Raw genomic sequence first — 23,759 nt, forward strand, 5'->3', positions numbered from 1 at the left:
CTGGTGGGCGTTTTTATCTGACCTGCTTTTCCGTTTGTGTTTTGAGCCTGTTCCTTTGCCTCAGGTCACTGAGGTGTCTCCCTACTGACAAAAGCGATTCCTGCTTTTGTTTGATGGAATCTCCGTACCAGAGCCTCATGCCTGGACCCCAGTGAATGACAGAGCCCCCGACCCCAACTCAGGTGTGACACAGACTGATTGTGTCCCCTCAGCCTTTATTTTCTGGATAGACTCCACGTGTTCAGTGTGGCCTCGAGAGATAGCTGCTCAGCCCCTATAGTGGTCCCTGACTGTCCTGGGGCTGGTGACTTCTCAAAGGCGCAGTGTTGGGAACAGAGGACTGTGCTTCCTGTCTGGCCCCTTCCCTTCCTGCACCGGAGGCTTCCGGAATATGCTCCTGGGATGGTGCCTGGCCCCCACACCCTAAGGACGGTGCACAGAGGACACGAAGGCCCCAGCACGTAATCATAGCCACATCTTCCCTTCACGGATGGTGACTTGCAACTTTTCTGTCCTCGGCAGCCGGGGGCTGTGCTACAGTTCATCCCGGCTGACTTCTCATTTCCTCCCCAGGGGCGTTTAGTGTCATGTGTAAACACGGACATGTCACTGTGTCCTCTCTGTATGCGCACCCCCAGGTTAGCTGCGGTCCCTTCCTGGGACAGCTGTCCACCCAAAGACCCCAGGGCTTGCCCACGCAGACCGGCAGACTAGCTCGTAGTCTGGGGACTTGAATCCAGAGTCTGCCTGCAGAAGTGGGTGTCGGCATGCTGATCCTGGCGGGAGGGCCCCGACATATTTGGTCCCTTCTGTGCACACTGCCTTGATTTTTTCATATCCATCGTAGAAAACAGTGATTAAAAATAAACAATAAGATAAACCCAGAGGGAGAGGAGGCACACTATGCAGTGGCTCATCCTGTCCCTGCACGGCGCCCGCGAGGTGGCAGCGGGCCCCTCATCGGCTCTCTGTGGCGGGCGGCTGCAGGTGGGCAAAGCCCAGGAAGACCTGCTCAAGCGAGATCTGGCTCACGGAGTAGTCGTCCACTCCGTACTTCTCCTTGGCTTTCTCCAGAATGCCAAACACCTTTGGGAAGCAGAAAAGCCACTGGTAAGACAGGCCAGGGACAGGCTCCTCGGCTGGACCTGGGAGTCCTCGGGCAACGAGCGGCTGGCAGGGCCCCCAGGTCCCACTGTGCCCAGCCCTGCCCAAGAGCCCCAGCGAGAAGTCGGCATGTGAGGTCCACTGCACTCCAGGGAGAGGATGACCTGGAGCCAGCTATGCCCCTCTGGGCCGGTTTCTTGTTTTACGCTGAATTCCTACCAACTTCAATATTTTGGCTATAAAACCCCAAACTTGGCAGATGTTAGGGTGGGTATTGGAGGAGAAACGGGCAGGGAGAGAGCCTGGCAGCCCCTGGAGGGACCTTGCCTAGCCCCAGCAGTGGGGCCGCAGGGCCTGCGCTCACCTTTGCCCAGCTGAGGTCACGTCCCGGCAGGTGGTAATGGACCATCCCCTGATGTTCATCTTCCAGGACACTGCCTGCATGACACAGAGACCGTGTTCCTGTGAGGGCTGGGCTGGAGGGGGCCCTTGTCCCAGGGGTCAGGGAGATGGGACTTGGCAGGGGTGAGGCACAGACACCCTCTGCACAGTGGCTGGGAGAGAGCTAGGCAGGGGCCCAGGGCCCACCCGGCGGGGGCTGCCAGGGCTGCCACACACCTGAGAAGGTCAGATCCACGAACGCCTTGAACTCCTGCAGCGCCTCCTGCTGCCCTTCGCTCCGCACCTTGGCCCGCAGGGAGTAGCCACTGCCGAACTTGCTCTTGAGGTGCTGGGGGCTGCCCAGGCACTTGAACTGGCCCTGCACCATGATGGCCAGCCGGGTGCACAAGGCTTCACACTCCTCCATGCTGGGGAGAGGGGGCAGAGGCCTGAGACAGGGCTGGGGGACGCTGACGCCTGCCCTGGGTGTCACAGGCTTGTGCAGACAGGAAGGTGGGGTGCACAAGGCTTCACACTCTTCCATGCTGGGGAGAGGGGGCAGAGGCCTGAGACAGGGCTGGGGGACGCTGACGCCTGCCCTGGGTGTCACAGGCTTGTGCAGACAGGAAGGTGTCCACACCCAGATCGACCTGTTCTGGCGCCCCTGCTGGGAGTGTGGCCCACGTGTAGGGCTCGGGGATCTCCTCACAGACTCTGTGCCAGCTGCTGACAGGTCCTCTGTGACTCGGCCCCTGCCAGCCCAGCCCTCCCACGGACCTGATTCTGATTCTGCTGCTGACCCACAGAGACCCAGGCTCTACCTGTGGGAAGTGATGACGATGGCCTTGCCGGACTCGCGGGCCCGGGCCACGGTGTCCCAGAGCAGGCGCCGGGCCACGGGGTCCATGCCAGTGGACGGCTCATCCAGGAAAATGACCGCAGGCTCTCCGATCAGGGCGATGCCAGTGCTCAGCTTCCGCTTGTTACCGCCACTGTGGCAGAGGGGTGTCAGGTTAGCATAGGCTTGGGGTCCCAGCAGAGCCCTGTGCGCAGTGACAGCAGGGCATGCCTGGTGAATAGGAGGGGCGCGTGCCTGGAAAGCACACTGCACAGTTGGAGGCTCTAGAGAAAGCTGAGTCCAGGGCTCGGGCCACGCTCCCACGTAGAGCAGGAGCGCCATCTGTCTGCACCTGAGGGGCCTGAGAGGTCCCTGGCATCACTCACCAAATGGCCTGGCGTCTAGGCAGTAGGAACCGCCAGGGCAGCCCCTCTCACCCGGCACTGCCTGGGTTATGCTCCCAAATCCCGGCTTAGTCCTGGGCCCGTGGGCAGGAGCTTTGGACACTGGCCTGTGCAGTCACTTCCACTCTATGCTCAGGAGACCCCGACCTCTCCCTGGGAAGGGCCCGGGCTGGGTGCAGGTCGCACCTGTATGTCCTGACCAGCTTGTTGGCGTGTGGCTCCAGGAGCAGGCCCCGAAGAGTGTTCTCTACACAGGCCCCGATGTGGCGCTCAGGGATGCCCCGGAGCCGGGCGTACATGACCAGCATCTCGCGGCCGGTCATGTGGTCCAGCAGAGCGTCGAACTGCGGGCAGTAGCCAATACGCTGCCGCACCTGGGGTTAGAAACGGCCGGGGAGAAAGCAGGTCACAGGGAAGCCCCGCAGGGGCTCCTGCCCTGGTGCCCACCTCAGTCTGTCTCTGGCCTCCAGGGTCTGTCCAGAGTGGTCCATGGAGCTGTGCCCAGGCTATGGCAGCTGCCCACACCAGCTGACCTCACGGAGCAGTGCTTAGCAGGGACACAGGAAGGGCTTGGCTGGCCAGGCCCAGGCTCCCAGACCTGCTCGAAGATCTGCCGTCACTTGGCTCCCACCCTGAAGTCACAGGCCAGCAGGGTCTAGCCTGGAGCCTGGTCCACTGCAGGCAGTCACGGGGTCAGCCTGGTGTGAGAATGGCTTCGCTGGGGATGTGACAGCGACAGGATTCTGCTGCTCACACAGAAGACTTCACAGCTCCTAGCTGGTCACCTGCTCCTTTGTCCCAGATATTTAGCAAGCATCTAACGTGTGCCAGGCCTGCCTTTCTTCCCCTCTAACGAGAGATGTTGCTGGCAGCTCCTTCGTGGTGGGATGTCACTTCGTCAGTCGGCACAGCAGCTGCTCTCTGAGCAGGTGGCCACGTCCAGCAGAACCAGGACGCCACCGCCACCATGTGGCCTCTCAGGGCTGCCGGCCACCACCTGCTCAGCTACCCTCCGCAGCTGGTGGGGGACAGGTGTGCCTGGGTTCTGTGGATTCCAGAGACGGAGTTTCTTCACCCTCCTTGGGGTGCTCAGGCTTCCAGAGTCTGTTTTTAGTGGGTTTGGGGAGAACTCGTAGCCAGTACATCTTTGGCTACTACCTTCCCTGTTCCTTCTCCTTTCCTCCTGGGACTCAGACCATATGCATTCGGGACGTCCCGCATCCCCTCCATGTCTAGGTCACATGTAGTGCCCTCTCTCCTGCATGTATGTCCAGTCACATAATTTATTTCCTTAAACACAGTGAACAGTTATTTTATAACCTGGGCCTGACACCTGCAGATCTGAGGCCTATGGGTTTGTCCTTCCTGTGGGGCCTGGAGTCTGGATTCCAGCCACGGTGCCCGTCGCCTTTGTCTGTTTTTCGTGCAGGGCTTGCAGACCTTGAGACACTATTTGGTGGACTCTTCGAGTCCCACGATGAGCCATTCTCCGGAGAGGACCTAGTGTGCTCTGGCCCCGGGGCCATAGTCCAGACCCCTGCTGCCAGCTCCGGACAGGACCCGAGGCCACATCTCGGGCTCTTTGCCTTTCCGTGTTCCCTGCTCTGCTTGGCACACAGGGACCTTCTGCACAGGCTCCAGGGGCAGGGGCAGGATGGCTGCCTCTGGTCTACCCCTACCCTGGGGGGTAGCCTGTGGGGTTCAGCCCAATGTGGGGAGACTGTGGCAGGTCCTGGGCCTTCACTGCTGTCCCCTTATTCAGCAAGGCCTCCAAGCCCACGCCTCAGTTGCCTGGACACAAACGGCCTCCGTCAGTGCAGGACATGCCTCTCAGGGCTCACAGGTTTGGCACACAGACATGCCTCTCAGGGCTCACAGGTTTGGCACACGTCTCTCTCCTCCCCATCGCCTGCCTGGCCTGGCCCGGTCCCTGCCTCGTCCTGCCATCCACAAGCACGTGCCGTGCCCACTGGGAGCCAGAGGGCGGCTCCAGCCCTTCCTCCAGGGTTCCCCCTGCCATGCTGTCCCCGCCCCCCATGGGGCCACCTGGCCGTGCCCACCTTCCCGATGTCAGAGCTGATGCTATGGCCCCCGACGAAGGCGTCCCCAGAAGTGATGCTGTCCTCCCCAGTCAGCATTTTGAAAGTCGTGGTTTTCCCAGCTCCATTGAAGCCCAGCAAGCCAAAGCACTCCCCTTTCTGGACCGCAAGGGAGACCTTGTCCACGGCCAGGAGGGGCACCTGCTGCTCATACACCTGCAGGTGCCCGACGGAAAATGCCAGAATGAGGAGGCTTGAAGACCCACCAGAGTGACCCTGGGCCTCAGCCCTTGCAAGCTTCCGGGGACGGGGCCAGACCCTAGGGACGGCCGCGGGAAGGGCCCCAAGTCCCAGCCTTACCTTGGAGAGCTCCTTGATGACCAGAGGCGTGTCGAGCAGGGAGTCCAGGCTGGGGGCCAGGACCCGGCTCCTCTCGTCTGCCACATCTTGGTCCTCAGGAAGCACCGATGTCCGGGTGCACAGTTCTGCCTGATTGTTCAAGTCAAAGACCACACGAGTGAAGTCCAGCCCCAGGGGTCCCTCCGAGGGGGGAGATGGGGGCAGAGGTTGTGAGGTAGGTTGGTGGGACTAAGGTCTCCCACTTTTCACCCCATCAGGCCCCACCTGCGGGACTCAGACCTTTCGCAAGAAGGCCGGGGGACCTTACAGACTGATATTAGTAACCAGGAAACATACGCTACCCAAGGAACAAGAATTGCACCGACTCATGGAGAAAAGCAAAACTCCCTCAGGGTACGTAGGAGAAGATTTTCACATGTGGAGAGAAACTTTTTTTGGAGAAGTCATAATTATTTTTTTTTTCTTTGGGACAGAGTCTCACTCTGTTGCCCGGGCTAGAGTGCCCTGGGGTCAGCCTAGCTCACAGCAACCTCAAACTCCTGGGCTCAAGCGATCCTCCTGCCTCAGCCTCCCAAGTAGCTGGAACTACAGGCACGCACCACCACGCCTGGCTAATTTTCCTATTTTTTGTAGGAAATGTTCCTATTTTTTGCTTTTGCTCAGGCAGGTCTCAAACTCCTGATCTCAAGCAATTTTCCCGCCTCGGCCTCCCAGAGTGCTGGGATTACAGGGGTAAGCCACCGCACCAGGCTGAGAAGTCTGAATATCTTAAAGAAGCTAATTCACCAGGTTGAGCTGTCTATCCCATGCAATCTCAACAGGTTTTGTTTCACTTGTTTGCGGGGGGCATGGAGACTGGAAGTGTATCTGAAAAAGCGAGGAGGACGGCCCCAGGCCCCAGGCTGACCCTGAGGCATCGGGGGTCAGGACTCAAGAGCCCTTGCAAGGGGTGAGGGCCGTGCCCCCTGCCCGGGTGGACAGTGCATTTGGGCCTGGCCATGCCGCGCTGAGGCTACCAGTGCTGGCCATGAGGAAGCCTGACCGCCGTGGGGGCCGGAGAGAGGGAGGTGACTGCAGTCCCTCGTGCTGGGCCCAAGTGGAGGCATGGGGAGCATCCGGCCAGCGTCCCCGAGCTGCCCAGGAGCCACTCACCAGCACCTGCCTCCTCCGGAAGGCACAGAGGAAGGTCCTGAGTCTCCACAGCAGGTTGGTCTCGATGAGGAAGAGCAAGGCGAGGTAGGCACACCCTGAGGCAGCCATGGAGGCCACGAACCTGCCTACGCCCGGGGCCTTCCAAGCGTAGAAGTTCTCCCGGTACTCGATGTCTGTGCAGGCCAAGGAGACACGCTGAGCCCACGGCCTAGGACACCCTCCCCACCTGGTCCCCAGCAGCACGAGGTGCCTGTGCCCAGCTCCTCCATGAGGCGCCATGTTCCTCCTGCGCCAAGTGTGCCCTGTGTCTGTCACCCCATGTGGGAGCCTCAAGTACTTCCCATGCCTCTTGGGGATTTGCCCGGCAAGGTGGTGCCCTCCTGCACTCACACACCCACTTCCCCACGTTGGGGACTGTGCTGAGATATAAAAACTGGCTTAGGGGAGTTTAGGAAGGGACGAGCACATGACAAGCAGTCACAAGTCCTGTCGTACAAGTGACGACGCAGCAGGAGCCGGGCAGGGAGACTGGGCCTGTCCGAGACCTGCACACAGGGCTCTGCCGAGGGGGCCCCAAGCTGCCTGCAGATGCGGGATGGAGACTGTTCCAGGCACAGAAGGGGTGCATGGTGGGCTGAGGGTGGCCCCAAAGGATAGGTCCAAGTCCTATCCCCCTGAACCTGAGGGTGTGACCTTGCTTAGAATTAAGGTCTTTGGAGATATAATTAGGTAAGGGTCTCATGAGATACGGGATTTAGGGCAGGCTCTAAAGCCAATAACAGTGTCCTTGTAAGAGAAAGGCAGCAGGAGATTGAGTCTACGGCCCTACCATCCGGAACACACCTGATCTCATCTGATCTCAGAACCTAAGCAGGGTCGGAGCTGGTCAGTACTTGGATGGGAGATGGAGATTTGGGACACGGGAAAAGGCCATGCAAAGACAGAGCAGAGGAACACCCAGAGCCACCAGAAGCCACGGAGGCAGGGAGGACCCTCCCTAGAGCCTGCGGAGGGAGTGAGGCCCTGTGGACACCTTGGTCTTGGATGTCTGCCTTCCGGAATAACGAGAGGATCCACTTCTGCGTTTAAGCCCCCAGCCTGTGGTCCTTCATCCTGGATGCCACAGGACACCAATGCAGGTGGACCGAGCAGAAGCACAGAGATGGGGCCCAGGACACTAGTGCAGGAGCCAGGCGGCTGGCAGGGGGTGGTGAGGTGGGTGCGGATGAGGGGTGAGCGCCAGGCCACTCAGAACATGGGGAGGCCCCTGAGCTCGGGAGCCCCGCTGCAGTGACAACCAACTGACCGTCCGTGGAAGCAGGACACTCACTGTACTTCTTGCAGTAGTGGGCAGCGACCTCGGAGGAGGTGCAGTACCTCCGTGTCTCATAGTTCTCATAGAAGCTGCTGACCGCCATCCCCAGACAGTGGTTGGGCAGCACCAGGAACACATGGTCCAGGGTTCTGGAAAGTTCTTCTAATTTTACCGCTGTGGTAAGGAGGTACAGACCAGTTAGCTCTGGAGGGCACATCACACCTGCCCCCAGGGCAGATCTAGTCCAGGAAGGGTAGGTCCCCAGATGTCCCCAAAGATCAGGCACCTCCATGGACAAGGCCTTGTCCCTCCTGTGCCAAGTGAGGTGGCACCTCCCAGGGGCCATCCCTGCCAGCTCGGCCGAAGCTGCCCAGGAAGGGACACCACAGACTCCTGCCCGCCATGGCTGGCTGAGCAGGGCTGCCTTGGGCAGTGGGACCTAGTACCTGGTGCCTGAGCCCCACCTCAGCCCGGGGTCAGTGACACTTCTGTGTGGCCAGTGCGACCCCACGGTGGCCACTGGGGTGGGGGTCTCTGTGCCCCGACCTGGGATGCGCATGATGGTGACCACGAGGAAGGTAGCAATGCCCGACAGGATGTTGAATATGGTCAGCCTTGTGTAGGCAGTGGCTGCCCCCGAGAAGAAGAAATTCATCAGGTACATGAGGGGGATGATGGCCCAGCCGTACAGCAGGAGCAGCAGCAGTGTGTCGGCCATGTGGCCGTCCCGCGTGAAGGCGCGCACGTCAAAGGCTTTGAACACCACCTGTGGCAGCACGGACAAGGCGGCTCAGCAAGTAGGCAGAGCGGCGGGTACCTCCCGGGGTGGGGCAGGGACAGACAGGAGCACTTCTGACAGATGAGCCAGCCCAGGCCGATGGCCCCACAGGCCGTGTCTGGCCCCCGAGGTGGCTTTCAGCCCTGGGATCCCTCTGACCAGCAGCTCGCCTTCTCCCTGTGCTGCTGTAGCTGCCCCAGGCACCGGCTCGGCCCCGCACACTGAAGAGGGGCAGAGGCTGGTGGCATCTCCAACTACCCTCTTGGCACCCAGGCTGGCTCTGACCCTGCAGAGCCCCTGAGGCAATCCCACTGTGGTCTGCAGGGAGGACCCAGCACCATCCAGCACTCACCAGCAGCAGCAGACTGGGGATGAGGAAGGAGATGAGGTCCCACAGCAGAGCGGAGAGCCAAAAAGTAGCCATGCGGACTCCGCTCACAAACTGGACGTGCTTAGCCTGCACGGTCCTCTCGCTGACCGCCAGGATGGAAAAGGTGCTGGCCAAGAAGGCCATGGCGAAGAGCAAATTGAGAGCGATGTCAAAGCCCTTCCGGCCCCTGCGGGGACAGGGCAGGTCAGGGCAGAGCACAGCCGCCCGGCAGGGGTAAAGAGCGGGTCCTCCGTGACTGCTGTCTGGAGCGTGGGGCGCGGCAGCCACACCTCTAAAGGGGGTTGTGGGGCAAGGCTAGAGCCAGGGGGGGGCCTCAGCACCAGGAAGACGCCCCCCCAAATGGCTTCTCCTTGGGACTTCCTCTCCGAACTGGTGGCAGTGTCGCTCTGCCCCGAGCCACTGTCCCCACACGTACTCAGGGACAGTACCTGTGCCTTTCCCATTTCCCGTGGGGAACACTCTGCCTTGTTCTCTTCACATCGCCCCAGATTGGGCCCCGCTGTCGGATGCTTGGATCACTATAGTAGCTAAACTCTCCCTCCAAGTGCAATCAACTCTACATTTGGTTGCCAGCAACACCTTCCACAAATAGGCTCTGGTGGCATTATTTTTTTGCTTTAAAACCTCCTGACGGTTTCAACAAATGGTGCTGGGACAATGGAATATTATCTGGCATTAAAAAAAAAGAAGGAAGCAAAAACGCTACAACATGGGTGGACCTTGAAGAGAGACCTGACGCAAAGGGCACGTGTCACTGACGTAAAATGTCCCGGACGGGCAGATCCTTAGAGACAAAGCAGATCAGCAGCTGCTGGGGGTGAGGAGTTGGGAGAATGGGGAGTGGCTGTGATCAGGCGTGGGTGTCTTTTGGGGGTGACGAAAGCGTTCTGTACAATTACGTTGTGGCGATAATTCCACAACTGTGAATACACCAGCAGGTGTTCCACTGTGGACTATAAAGGGGGTGAGGGACAGCCCTGCCCACATGATGGCATGACAAGGCTCCCACTGTGTGGCCACTGAGGAACAGGGACACTGATTCTTGCTGAGTCCTGCTGTCCTCCTCCTCCCTCCTCCGGCTCACGTACACAGCGAGTGCTGTGGGGGGCACGGCCACACCGGCTGCCCCACCGGAGAGGGCAGACTAGGTGAGCACGGTGACCAGCAGGGGTGGGTGTGGCTTTGGGAGGAGAAGGCAAAGCTGCCCTCCGAGCCCTCAGACATCCCTGTGAGGACCATGCGGCGTGAGACAGGCCTCCATAGCTGTCACAGGGAAGGGCAAGTAGGGATGGCTGAGAAGCAGGCAGGAATGATGCTCTGTCTATCCGTGGCCCTTGGCAATGCCCACGGCGGCCGGTCCTGGGGAGGGGCCCCGGCGGGCAGGGCGGGCAGTACACGACATACTCCTTGAACTGGTCCTTGGCAGCCTGCAGGGCGCTCCGGGGCTGGGGGTAGTTGGAGACCACGATGGAGGCCTGAGGGCCGCATAGCAGTTTGAAGAGAAGGTTGTCCACGACAGCCAGGGTGGTGGCTGGGGAGTGGTACGCCTGGTTGTTGAACAGGGCGGTGACGGTCGTCCGTTCTCCCACATCTCTGAAGGATACCGCCACAAGGCACCGCTCGTTAAAGCCTCCCCCTTCTACCGAGGCCCTGAAAATCAGGAACTCCTCCAGGTCACCTGGGGAGCAATGGCAGAGTCAAGGGACACAGGAGATGACAGACGGAGGTGCCGCCGCTATCTCAGCACAGCCCAGCAGGGACTCTGGGCTGCGCAGGAAGCCTGCCCGTCCAGCGGCACCCAGCACTGTGCCACATGCCCCGAGCTGCCCGTGCGGCCGACACCTTCCCAAGAAGAACCCAGTTTCTGTTGAGAGTTTGTCCAGAATGTCGAGCCTCAAACCTGCTGGTCAGGAAGTGGGAGGGAGCAGGAAGGTGCAAAAACCTTCCAGCATGTTCCATCTATCCAGAGCACAATCCCTGTTCTAAACCTGGGGCAATATCCAGCTATGACTGCCAGAGACTCCAGGTAGTCGTATCTTAAGATGCTGGAGGAAAATACCATGTCACACGGAGGCACAGTGTGACTGGCCTAGTAAACAAAGAAAAGGCCACTGAACTCTTGCATTTCGCTTACGAATGGTCCTGAAAGATCAGCTTCAGGACACAGTGTAGCCCTAGTGATGTGCCTGAGTCTGCAGCCTCCCTGGGGCACGTCCTCTGACTCAGTGTCATGATCTGCCATGCAGGGGGCATCTGGCACCGTCAGGAGGCACGTGTGATTGTCAGGATGGGCATCGCCAGCGGCGCTGGTGAGCCCAGCCAGGAACCACCCACCCCAGAAGCCAACGGTGCCGCGGGCACGAAGCAGCTCTGACTGCCCATTAGGCCCCGACCCAGGACGCCCTTACCCAGCACCTCGCGTGGCTCCTGCCCCTCTGCCTGCAGCATGTCCTTCAAGTGCTCCGACAGCTGCTGATCCAGCCGGGAGGTCCCGGAAACTGAGAAGGGCACGACGGTTCTGCCATATGCGCCCAAGGTCAGCTTCAGGATGGGGTCGTCGAAGATCTCAGAGGAGTAGTTGATGGCCAGGAGGGCCAGGGTGACACAGGTCAGTGGGACCAGGACCTGGGCCGCCACCATCTTCCACTCCCGCCAGCTGTATGCAGCCTTCTTCAGGAACATGGCCCAGAACTGCTGGCAGTGCAGGGCAAGCTGCGGCAGAGGGGACTCAGGTGACGCTGGCACCACTCGGGACCACGCTAAGAGCCCCCTGAGGCTTCTTGCAGGGGCCATGGGAGGAGCTCAGTAAACGACACGGAGGGCATGGCTGTCCACATCCCTGCAGGTCCCAACACGGGTCTGCACACCAACCACGGGGGCTCACCACAGCCATGGAGGCGGGGCAGACACTGACTGTCACAGGACATTCGGGACCAGTCGAGATTCCCCTGCCTGCCCCTGCCCTATGGAGACGCACATTGCAGGAGGGCCCTGGCCCAGCTCACATGTGAGCAGACGGACAAACCTCCCCACTGCTCCCCAGACTGACTGCCCAATTTCCCAGCATCGTCCCTCATGGCCTGCTAAGTGTAGGGAGCACCCAGGTTTCGGGGTCAGGCAGACCAGGGACCAGACCCTCACTCTGTCACATGCTAGCCATTCCACTCTGGCCCAGGCCTCAGCTTCCTGTCTATAAAATGGGACTAGTATATTAAGCCTTGTTAGCACTGAGCTGGGTAAAAGGCAAGCTCTCGATAAAGTACTGTGCCCGAGTTAGAACATTCAGAAATTTCTATTGCTCCATTAAAACGCTCCGTTTCCCTTCTCCCTGCCAACCCACGAGCTGTAACCTGCCCGATGCGCAGTGCGCTGACCCTCCCGAGGCCCGTGTCTGCCCTCACGGGCTCTCTTCTGCATCAGCTAACATGAGGGGCTCAGGGGCCACCGACTTTCCCGCTCCGCACCGGAGCACTCACCCCAGTGTTGAGCTTGACGGCGGCGTGCTCCTCCTCGATGAGGGCACCGATGCCGTCGGTTGGGTCCATGGCCCCGCACAGGTTGCTGTCCACTGCCCAGTCGCTCGCCCGCCTCTCGTGCTGGTACTGCAGAGCAGGGAGCTGGATGGCCTGCATGTCCATGCTGGTGTCCACCAGCTTCCCAACCCTGTGCGGACACAGGCACCACTTACACACTTTGCTCCCGGGGTGGGGGGCAAAGCTATCTCCCGAGCAGTGCGGAGGGGCAGAGAGAGGGCTGTTATCAGAGGCACGGAAGCAAAGCAACCCCAGCAGTTCTTTTGCTTGTTCATTCGTTCACTCATTCACTCACTCAGCCGTAGTTATCTCCGGAGCAGCAACTGTCCCAGCCAAGCAAGGCCCAGGGGAGAGGGACAAGATGATGGAGCCCCTGCCCAGGGAGACTGCCCAGACAGTCAGCATTCATGACCAGGGCTTTTGGGAGGGACAGAAGGCAGGCAGGGCACAGTGGTGGCCCTGGGGAGGGCACAGCCAGCCCAATGGCAGGAAGGTGCAGGTTGGGGTGCTTGTAACCAGTGTGAGGCTGGGAGGCAGATGACCGTGCTCCGGGGGGGACAACCCTGGAATGGGCAGGCCAGGGATAGGCGTGGAGGGACGGCAGGGGTGGGCTGGCAGGACCCGCAGCAGGTGCCTGGTATTGGGCTGTGCTGGTTGAGCTGGAGTCCATGAGCCACCGGATCTGCTTCAGAGACCCTCAGGGTTGGCGCTTTCAGGGGCATGTCCCTGTCATGCTCTGACTGTGAACGCCGACTCTCTGGTCAGTCTCCCGTGAGACTGGAAGGTTCTTAGTGGCAGAGGTCCTGTCTGATTGTCTCCCCTGGACCTTGCGTGGCTGGGTACAGATGAAGTCCCTGCCATAGTCACTGAGGGGACAGGTGAATGAACGAAGGGATGAATGAAAGAGCAAATGAGCTAATACACCAGAGTCCTTCTATGCCAGTGTTTCTGACAGCAGCCTCTGAAGAAGAAAGGACGCTTGTCACAAATGGAGTGACTAAAGATTACACACAGCTACCGCACGCCCACTCCTAAATACAAGTTCAAGAGAAGTAAAAACACGCGTCCGGAACCTGCACACAAAGTGTGCACAGCAACAGTGTTCACGACAGCCAGAAAGTGGAAAACAGCCCTCGCGTTCCTTGGCTGGTAAGTGAATGAGCTAAAAGTGATCTAGTCACGTGCTGGAATATTAGCTGCAGAAGTGGGGGAGGCTCTGGCACCTGCCACGACACGGGTGAACTTGAGAACAGTATGCTCAGTGAAAGGGTCGGCCACAGAAGACCACATGCTGTCTGATTCCCGTGACGTGAAATATTCAGAACAGAACAGAGACGGAAAGTAGAGTAGTGGTGGCCAGGGGCTGGGATATGGCTGCTATCGGGTGTGGGTTTATTTTGGGGGTGATAAATGTTCTCAAATTGATTGTGTTGATGGTTGCAAAACTGTGTGAATATCATATACACGAAGAAGGTGATTTTTTAACAATATACAGATTATATCTCAATACAACTTTCATTTGAACACGCACACAAAACCCTCCCACAGCTCCCCGGCTGATTAGGAATTACAGCCGAGGTTGCTGAGCAGGTGTGGGAGCAAGTTCATCCCCACTGCCCTGGGGAGAAGCCCAAGCGAAGGAGCTGCCCCTGCTCCCTAGTCCCGCACGTGCTGTGGTCCGAGGCCCAGGTCCCTGCTCAGCTGGCCCCTCACCCAGAGCCCCTCGTCCTTCCCTGGATTCCCCCAGACCCACTTATCTTTCACAGCTCGCATCACAGATTTGGGCCAGAGAGACAGGCATTGCCATCTTGCCAATATTCCCTTGAATCCAAGCTATCCTGCCCCATCCAGCTGCTATGGTACCAGTGCCTCGCTGACCCCACTAGGGTCCTGGACTGAGGCTCCGATTACTTCTTGGGACCGAGAGCGTGGAGAGATCACTGTCAGGAGAGGGCTCTGGGGCTGAGTTACGGGTGGGCCGTGGGCCGACTCTGAGGGGGCCAAAGAGGCCCGAGACCCCAGAAACGCAGAGACAAGAGGCCCTGCAGCTGTGGGAATGAGCTGATCTGACGCCCAGGGCCAGCCGACACCCTCCGGCCGTGGTTTTTACATGTTCCACTTCCTTTATTCAACCAAGACTCGCTGACAGCTGCTCTGTGCCAGATCCTTCCCTCCCACACCTCCTCGCCCACCCCGTTTCGGGGAGTCTGTTCCCGGGTGCTGGGTCTGAGTCCCCTCCCTGCCAATGTCTCCGTGACACCCTGGGCCAGGTCCCCAGAGCATGCACCACACGGCCGTGCACTTATGGCCACGTATTCTTTTGTCTCCTCTGGGCCATGAGCTCCTCAAGGAGAAAAATCTACCTACGTTTATTTTTATTTCTAGTTATTAGTGCCGTATCTGCCAAATAAGCATTCAGGAAGTGTCTGGTAGGTGCGCTGGTTGCCTCAAGCTCCCCCCATAATTCTGAGGGTCTGAATGCTAAATTTCATGTTCGTTACAGACACAGATACCCCCCGAGGATGACGTAAACCTAAGAAAAGCTGGGCAAGCCTCCGTGCTGCCCTGCCACCTCGTGCTGGGTGGCGGTTCCACGCCCATGTGCAGGCTGCGGTTTCCTGTGTGCACCAGCGTTAGCAACTGTCACATCTGACGGGGGCTCTGCCAGTTCCACTGCCCTGCCTGCCCCAGGCTGCTCCTCCACTCTCACACGGGCATGTCAGCTCAGAACCAAGGTGACTGCTTTATCACTGCACTTTAAAAAAGTCTTCCGCAGCCCGAAGCCTAGGCCAACTTAGACGCACGGCTACTGACCGAAGGAAGACCTCCTCCATGGTGGTGACGGAGGCCCCGAAGCTGGCGATGCCCAGCTCCTTCTGCTTCTTTTCCAGCTTCGTAAAAAGACTTTCAAACCTGAAAAAAAGACCCAGAGTGACAAGATGTTTCTCAGTGACTTTCTAGATAATTTGTTTCTAAATAATCACCTCCCTGTAGAATGGGGCAGGGGCCACAGGAGGTTAATTCTTCGAAATGCCACTTAAAAAAATAATAAAAGCTAGGTTTACATGGTTTCATTTCCTGTTTTTTCCTTTTCTTTTCTTTTTTAAAGACTTTGGTTTTGTAGAAAAGTTTTTAGGTTCATGGCAAAATTGAGAGGAAGGGACTGAGATTTCCCACGTACCCCCTGCCCTACCCTGTTTCTTTCTCACAGAACATCTTATGAGCACTCTGGCCTGTTAGATGTTCTTTGAGAGCAAACACCTACATGAAATTACAAAAAAAAAAAAGAAACTGGCAAGTCGGCCGGGCACAGTGGTTCACGCCTGTAATCCCAGCATTTTGGGAGGCCAAGGCGAAAGGATCACTTGAGCCCAGCAGTTCGAGAGCAGCCTGGAGAAGATAGCGAGACCCCATCTCTACAAAAAATTTAAAAAAATAAGCCAGGCATGGTGGCGCCTATAGTCCCAGCTACTCGGGAGGCTGAGGCAGGAGGATCACTTGAGCCCAGGAGTTTGAGGCCGCAGTGAGCTATGATGATGCCACTGCACTCCAGTCTGGGTGACAAAGGAAGACCCTGTCTCTAAAATAAAAAAAAAAAAAAAAAAAAAAAAGGAAGAAACTGGCAAGTATTTATTTGATTGCAGGATAGGAAAACACTTTCTTAGAATAAAAGTAATGGAAGAAATCACAAGAGAGAGGATATGATGCATTAAATATAACATCTGCATAGAAAAACAATCCCACAGAATCAAACTAGAGAAAGTCACAACAAAAATGATTGATATTAACATATAAAACTGAACCATAAACGAGCAAAAGACAAATATTCAAAAGCCAAAAGCAGCAACATTTAACACCAAACAGGCACTAAAAACATTCCCCCGCCCACGTGTAGGAATTGAAGAGGTGCAAAATCCAACCAGGTGGCCATGTGCCACTTTCACCCAAGCAAATATGAAAAAATTCTACTCGAAGCTGCAACCATGGGAGTGGATACTCCCCTATCTGGCTGATGGGGAAGCAAAGCCACGCCTCCTTTTTGGAAGGATATTTGGGGATCTATCCTGAGGGGGTCATTGGAGATCTGGACAAAGAGTTTCCTAGAAGGATGTTTATTAGCATATTTATTTGAAGGGGGGTAACATGAATACACGATAATAGAGAAATGTTAAAATATGGTATCACAGATCCGAATCACGGAATAGTGTGCAGCTATAAAGCCACATTACTTAATCAGACTGGTAGCAAGATTAAATATACTTTTTTTTTTTTTTTTGAGACAGAGTCTCACTGTTGCCCGGGCTAGAGTGCCATGGCGTCAGCCTAGCTCACAGCAACCTCAAACTCCTGGGCTCAAGTGATCCTCCTGCCTCAGCCTCCCGAGTAGCTGGGACTACAGGCATGTGCCACCATGCCCGGCTAATTTTTTCTATATATTTTTAGTTGTCCAATTAATTTCTTTCTATTTTTGGTAGAGATGGGGTCTCACTCTTGCTCAGGCTGGTCTCGAACTCCTGAGCTCAAACAATCCACCCACCTCGGCCTCCCAGAGTGCTAGGATTACAGGTGTGAGCCACCGCGCCTGGCTGGGGATACCTTCTTGGATTTGTACCTGTGCATGCTCTCCAGGAGGTATACCTGTGTGTGCTCCCTGTGGGAGACGTACCTGTGCGTCCTCTCCAGGAGGTATACCTGTGCGTGCTCTCTGTGGGAGGTGTACCTGTGCGTGCTCTCCAGGAGGTATACCTGTGCGTGCTCCCTGTGGGAGGTGTACCTGTGCGTGCTCTCCAGGAGGTATACCTGTGCGTGCTCTCTGTGGGAGGCGTACCTGTGCGTGCTCTCCAGGAAGTATACCTGTGCGTGCTCTCTGTGGGAGGCATACCTGTGCGTGCTCTCCTTGGGAAGAATAAAGGACAGCTCGGCTCCGGCACTGCTTTCCAGTGTGGCGTTGGGCACGTGGTGGTAGACCAGCTGGGAGACGCCTTCGGGGTTGCAGTGTGGCTCCTTCACCAGCGTCATGTGGTAGCCTGCACCTGGAACACAGGGCTGAGCGTGAGGCCCTTGGGCTGTTCCCCAACTTTCCCTCCTGCCCATGCTGGGGTCTCTGGGGCTCAGGCCAGGCAGCTCATGGGAAAGGGGCTGGAAGGCCAGGTGGTGGAAGCAGAATGGATGAATCTCGGAGCTCCTTAGTGCCGTCCCGAAGGTCTCGCCTCCCACTCCTGAGCTAGGGAGAGATGCTGGGGCCTTGGGGTGCTGAGCACAGGTGGCAGCACCTGCTTGTAGACAGAGCCTTCCCCTCGCTGTGCAGCTGCTGGGGAAGGAGGTCAGCGCAATAATAACCCTGGTGTTCAAGGGTCTCTGTACTGTGGGACGATGCTGACGGTTATCAGGTGATGATCACAGGGAAGGAGACCATCTGTGGGGCTGGAGTACGAGTGGCACAGCCACACTGCACAGCACTTTCACTGCAAAGCATTTTCGGGCATGACGCCTCGCCTCCTTCCCAGTGTCGCTTTGTGGGAAATGGTATTTCCATGTCCCCTTGTAAGACAAGGATGCTGGGCCCAGGAAGAGCCATGGCTTGGCCACCTGGGCAGCCAGGCAGGAATCAGCAGGTGAGACGCTCAGAGGCTGTGGCAGGGACCACGCCGTGTCACCCCAAGACCTGTTCTCCCCCTTTTCCTGGTAATAAGCCCGTGTCTTTTCTGGGCACATGGCCACTCAGGGTGAAGGCTGCCCCTCCAGGCCTCCCCAGCCTGCTGCTGACCATGTCAGGTCACCACCCAGTCCCAGGAGCTGTGTATGCTGGCCCCAGGAAACCAGGAGAGTGGGGCTTGCACTCCAGGGCATTCTAAGGGGAGCAGCACTCCTGTGTCTTTGCTCCACCCCCTCAGAATGTGGGGGTCGGCAGGTATGTCAGCACCAGGTGGGGCCAGCAGGCTGCCTTGAGAAGGGACACACTCACAGAGCAGAGCTGCTCTCACTGGGGAGCCACAGCGTCAGCGAGCACGCTTGGCCTCTGCAAAGGCGCCACTGTTCCTAGCAGCCCTGGGCTTGGCCTCTGCTCTTTTGGTCATGGGTGAACCAAATCCTAACCAAACCGGGACTTTCTGCTCCACACTGTCCTCGCCACCCTCACAAGGCCCCTCTGCTTGGGGCCTGGGTCTCCACCCAGAGGCAACAGAGCAGGAGTCCAGAGGAGCTCTCTCCCTGCCTGACCTCAGGCCCTTTGTAAAGGTGACGGTGGGCAGTTCCCTTCAGCACAGCGGGCCAGGGACGCAGATCCCGTCACCGGATGGAGGCCGGACTGCCGCCCACTTCCTGCCACTCACCATACTTCTGCTTGAGGAACAGAGACGACCCACAGCACTGCAGCTCCCCCTTGGCCATGATGGCGATGCGGTCCCCCAGCAGGTCGGCCTCGTCCATGAAATGGGTGGTCAGCAGGATGGTGCGGTCACTTTTCTGCTGCTGAAGAAGGTCCCAGACGGCCCTCCTGGAGATGGCATCCATGCCTGAGGTGGGCTCATCCAGCATCAACACCTGGAGGGCAGAGGCACAGCCTCGTGACGATGGCAGAGACACATCCCAGGCCCACGTCAGACTGGCTGTCCACAGCGTCCAGGGCTGAGGTGCCCGGACCGCGGTCACAGGGCCAGCAGCCAGCCCAGGCCGAGTGGGAGCCAGAGCCCGGTACCTTGGAGCCTGCTATGAGCGCGATGCCGATGGAGAGCTTGCGCTTCATGCCCCCGCTCAGGAACCGGCTCCGCGAGTCCCACTTGTCCTCCAGACTGAGGATGTGCAGCATCTGCTTCACTTCCTCAGGGCACTTGTGGCGCGATAAGCCTTTCAGCTGGAACAACAGGGGACGGGGGGGAGATGGGGCAGGGCTCCTGATGGGAGACTGACCCCAAGCGGCGAGCTCTGGCCCCAGAGAAGCTTCCCTTGGTGCTGCCGGACTCGGAGCCTTGGCTTCTGCCCCCCGCCCAGGAACAGCTCCTCAGAACGGATTCAGGGACTTGGACAGCCTTGGAAACCCGAGCATGTCAGTGACGGAATAGCCACCACTGGCATGTCCCCATCACCCCGACGCACCTGAGCGTAGAAGTAAAGATGTTCTGCCACTGTGAGGTTGTCAAACAGGACGTCGTGCTGAGGGCACAGACCCAAGCTCTTCCGGATCTGGACCATGTCTTGGGAAATTTCATACCCACTGATGTATGCCTGTCCGCTGGTGGGGGGGAAGAGACCTGGGGCCGAGCAGGAGACCCCCAAATTCAGGATGAAAATTTTGCTCATCAGCACGAAGTGTAACCACCCCCTCCCCTCAGTGCCACCGTTCCTATTTCACCCAAGGAGCCTGCCCACGAGGGAGACAGTGCCAGGATCGCTGCTCCCCACTGCAGTGGGCTGTGCTTGGCCTGCAGCTGGGCCAGTGGGAAACAGGAGAAGGACAGGATGGCCCTGCTGTCAGGAGGCACGAGCTCCTCAGGGACAAGAAACCGCACGCACACGCTTACACATGTGGGTCACTCTCACTCCCAAAGCCCCGCCCCAGGTCCCAGCCTGTGCTACTGCCAGATGTCCCTGTGCTTAGGGGAGACAAAGTACAACACCAGAGTCGGGGTGATGCACCAGGAGTGCAGGATTGGGACAACAGACTCGATACCGCCGGACCCACCCCGTGTGGTCAGAGAGTCGGCCTCATTTGTTTCTACTGATCCTGCCAAGCTTGGGCACTCACGGACAGAGGCAGTGAGGAGAGCGGGGGTTGCTCGAGGGCTGCCCATGTGGGGCGCTGGGGCCAAGGCCCTGCCAGGGGGAAGGGCATCTCAGTCCTTGAACTGGTGCTGGGGAGCTGCTAGCCGCAGGTGGGCGTGGAGCTGCCCTGCCCTCACCTGTGAGCATGGACAGGGTAGTGGTCTTTCCAGCGCCGTTGTGGCCCAGTAGGACGGTGATCTGCCCCTCATACAGGTTCAGGTTCAGGTCCCGGACAGCCACCTTGTCCTTGTTTCCCACTCTGAACACCTGTAGGAAAGGCAGAGGCTGCCCTGGATGTCCTCGGGCTTCCTGATCGCCTGCCTGGCCATCGCAGGAGACCCAGCCCAGCGCCGCCAATGGGCACACAGAGAGGAGTGACGTTTGGGCAGAGGCAGCTCCCTGCTGCTCCCCTCCAGTCTCCCCCACCCTGACACGTCCCATGACACCCTTGGTGTCTCTGCAGCATCACAAGGCCCGTGAGGGAGGCATGGCCTTATTACAGCCACGTACACTTCCCAAGAAGCTGTGGGAGGCGAAGCCAGGACGGCACGTCTGCTGATCTCCACCCGAGCCTGGCTCCGTTCCGGGCACTGGGGACACAGACACAGGGCCCTGGCCACAAGGTGGCCAAGGGTGCCCTTCCCTCCTTCACCAGATGCTCAGGAGGCTCCAGGGAGCACCTGCTGGTGGCAAGGCCAGCCCCGGCCCCACCCTGTCCCCACAGGGAGGTGGCACCTTGGACAGATGCTTGATCTTGATCCCAGCCACCAGGTCCTCTGGCTCAGCTTCGAAGTACTCTGTCCCCAGCGCTTTCTCAGGGTCATTGTCTTCTTCCTCTTTCCCTATGACTGTCCTTGGGGTCCCAAACCAATACGAGGGCTGGGGTGGAAGGCAGACAGGTGTCAGTCATTCTGTTTGTGATAAGCAAAGCAATAATCGTGGCACTAGATGCCCGCAGTGACGTGCCCTTCACCTTAACGCTCCAAGGCATGCTGCTGCCGAGAAGACGCCACTCAGCGTGAACCCTGGCGCAGCTCCTAGCTTGTTTTACCCCTGGGGAAGGTTTAAGCCTCTTTTTCCTAATTTGGTGAAGGGGCATAATGGTAACTCTCAGGCTTGTTGTCAACATCAACTCAGCTACGACACCGAGGAAAAGGAGTTTGTCAATTAGTAAATTTAACAGAGAGAGGTTACCGCGCCGGTGGTGTTGTGGTGAGCATAGCTGCCTTCCAGAGAAGTCACTGAACGCTGCGGGCCAGAGTGCCACTGGGGCCAAGATGGAAAGGAGGCTGGTCTCTATGTCACCCGTTTCCCTGCTCAAGCCACATGTGAGCTCATGACGGGGCAAGAGAAGATGGGGCCTCCTCCCTCCATGAGGAAGTCTCTTCCCGCCCTCTCTGTGGGGTGTGTGTGGTAAGAACACAGTGCAGCCCGGTGCGCACCGAGACCATGCAGGGAACAGTGGCGTGGGCAGAGCGACAGGAAGGTGAGAACAGCAGCCCTGGAAGAATCGGCGCCAGGGGAAGCCCCGTGTGGGCACTTGTTCTGCCCACAGCTCTATCCCAGGGTATTCCAGAGCCTGGAATAGCGTCCGGCACGTAGCATATTTCACTGGTGTCAAGGACATTTTTCTTACATCTAAAGTGGGTTTAGAATCAGAATGCATCTTACATTATGAGACGCCACAGTGTAGCTGTGGCATTTTCTTTCTTAGTGATAGACAAAGTAACTATTGCCTCTAATAATCAATGTCATCTTGGATTTAGTGAAATACGGTAGGGGACACTTGATAAATATTTGTTGAATCAAAGAACAAAGGAGTGTCCCTAACTAACCATCAATAGGAAATTAGTCAAGTACACAGTGGTGCCTCCATGTGACAGAATACTGTGTAGTCATTGTAAGTGAAGCTGATTCTTAAAAAGATAATATTTAGATACAAACATTTATAAATAAATAAAACAAAATTTGTCAATAGGTTTAGATAAAAATCTATACACTTACAAATAGACATACACGTATATGTACTTAAGATATCTAAGATGTACTGTTAGGTTTTTAAAAAATACAAGTTTCAGGCTGGGTGTGGTGGCTCATGCCCATCACCCTAGCACTCTGGGAGGCCGAGGCGGGAGGATCGCTTGAGCTCAGGAGTTTGAGACCAGCCTGAGCAAGAGCGAGACCCCGTCTCTATGAAAATAGAAAAATTGGCCGGGCAGGGTGGTGTGCACTTGTAGTCTCAGCTACTCAGGAGGCTGAGGCAGGAGGATCACTTGAGCCCAGGAATTTGAGGTTACAGTGAGCTATGACAATGCCACTGCACTCTAGCCCGGTGACAGAGTGAGACTTGTCTCCAAAAAAACAAACAAAAAACCAAAAAACCCTCCAAAAAATGTAAATTTCAGGCGTATTTTACAACACAATCTCATTTTTATAAAACAAATGTAGAAATGTTATATGCACACCTATGTGTGCTGTATGATAGTAAATGCATAGAAAAACCCAAAGGACACGCCAGAGTGTCGACGGTGTTCGTCTGTGGTGGTGGGACTGTGCCACATGTGCCAGTGCTGTAATCATTGTTATAGGAAGCCATGTTTATTTTGTAGGCAGAAAACCCAGTAAGATTTTTTTATGAGAAAGGAAGTGAGTGCTGGGGGGAAACTGGGCAGTCCAGAGGTGGCCGACCTGAGGAGCAGGGGCGTCACAACTCACCAGGACACAGAAGTACCAGGGCTGGGGCACGCCGAACTGCCCTGGGAAGACAGCCTCCACGTACCAGGTGGCCACGCCGTAGAGCACGGAGTCCAGCAGCAGCATCCCCAGCACTTGCCCGAAGCAGAAGTCATCATCCACGCTGACAGGACTCAGGAGGTCTCGCCACTGGATGCCCGTGCCTGGGGACACACCAGCAAAGTGGCCCGAGACCGGCCAGGCTGGGAGGGCTGGAGGAGCCCAAAGCCCAAGGGCCCACTATGCAGGCTGGACTCCCCGTGGTCACTGCTAGGTGAGCGTGACTCTGCCCTCCTGGATTTGTAATAAATCTGATCACTTTCTTCAAGTCTTTAAGACAACAGCAAGTTCCAAACTCAGTAAATTATAGAACCAGCAAAGCTCGCTGATTGGCTGGGCTTGCATTGAATTTTCAACATACTTACACGTATATACACATACACACATGTGATTTGGGTGAGACTGATGAGGGTCAGTGTGCACTTAATGTAAGCCTTTTCTTAAAAGGGAAACATTTCAGACACCCAGAAAGCTCTACTGAAGCTCAAGGCTTTATGTCTTCTCTCTGGTTTGCCAACGGCATAGTCCCTGCCGTGCCTGGGGGTCTCTGTTGGCCCACGGGCCCCTGATGGAAATAACCACTCTCCAGTCTTGGTGAATCTTCACTTCCAATGACTAGAGATTTGTCTCTTTTAAGCAAATTGACTAGAGAACTTTGGGGGAAAAAAATGGAGGAGGTGCCATACAGTCAGATTCCTCCTTGCTTGTGGCTTTTTAAAAAGCCTTTGAAGCCTGGAAGGGAACGCTCATTTACAAAGTCTACACTTTTTCAACACGCTACTAAACACTGAAACCCAGGTATGTAAAAGCCAAAGTGTTAGAAGACACCGTCAACTAAAGGAAGAAGTTCTAAGTCATGGTAAAGCTACCCGAGCCCACCTGTGGCTGCTCAATGACCCCCTCCCAAGGA

At 57.1% G+C, this 23,759-nt stretch overlaps 1 protein-coding gene across 1 annotated transcript in view; it reads right to left on the bottom strand.

The window, feature by feature from the left end:
• Window positions 1–947: 947 nt before the first annotated feature.
• ABCA3 (ATP-binding cassette, sub-family A (ABC1), member 3) overlaps window positions 948–23,759 on the bottom strand; it is a 34,777-nt gene continuing 11,965 nt past the window's right edge. The window contains exons 9-30 of the mRNA XM_012647663.1: window positions 22,772–22,953; window positions 20,792–20,935; window positions 20,194–20,323; window positions 19,391–19,545; window positions 18,993–19,148; window positions 18,628–18,838; window positions 17,178–17,328; window positions 15,110–15,208; window positions 12,239–12,425; window positions 11,171–11,474; window positions 10,167–10,440; window positions 8,724–8,928; window positions 8,140–8,359; window positions 7,609–7,767; window positions 6,279–6,451; window positions 5,127–5,255; window positions 4,788–4,982; window positions 2,914–3,101; window positions 2,307–2,477; window positions 1,723–1,913; window positions 1,469–1,542; window positions 948–1,086 (exon numbers count right to left, since the gene is read on the bottom strand). Coding sequence (XP_012503117.1) covers window positions 958–1,086; window positions 1,469–1,542; window positions 1,723–1,913; window positions 2,307–2,477; window positions 2,914–3,101; window positions 4,788–4,982; window positions 5,127–5,255; window positions 6,279–6,451; window positions 7,609–7,767; window positions 8,140–8,359; window positions 8,724–8,928; window positions 10,167–10,440; window positions 11,171–11,474; window positions 12,239–12,425; window positions 15,110–15,208; window positions 17,178–17,328; window positions 18,628–18,838; window positions 18,993–19,148; window positions 19,391–19,545; window positions 20,194–20,323; window positions 20,792–20,935; window positions 22,772–22,953 — 3,827 coding nt within the window. The 3' untranslated portion in view covers window positions 948–957. The remainder of the gene's footprint in view (window positions 1,087–1,468; window positions 1,543–1,722; window positions 1,914–2,306; window positions 2,478–2,913; window positions 3,102–4,787; window positions 4,983–5,126; window positions 5,256–6,278; window positions 6,452–7,608; window positions 7,768–8,139; window positions 8,360–8,723; window positions 8,929–10,166; window positions 10,441–11,170; window positions 11,475–12,238; window positions 12,426–15,109; window positions 15,209–17,177; window positions 17,329–18,627; window positions 18,839–18,992; window positions 19,149–19,390; window positions 19,546–20,193; window positions 20,324–20,791; window positions 20,936–22,771; window positions 22,954–23,759) is intronic.

Source organism: Propithecus coquereli, unplaced genomic scaffold (genome assembly GCF_000956105.1).
Source record: "Propithecus coquereli isolate 6110/MARCELLA unplaced genomic scaffold, Pcoq_1.0 Scaffold27, whole genome shotgun sequence".
In the NCBI taxonomy this organism is placed as follows: Eukaryota; Metazoa; Chordata; class Mammalia; order Primates; family Indriidae; genus Propithecus; species Propithecus coquereli.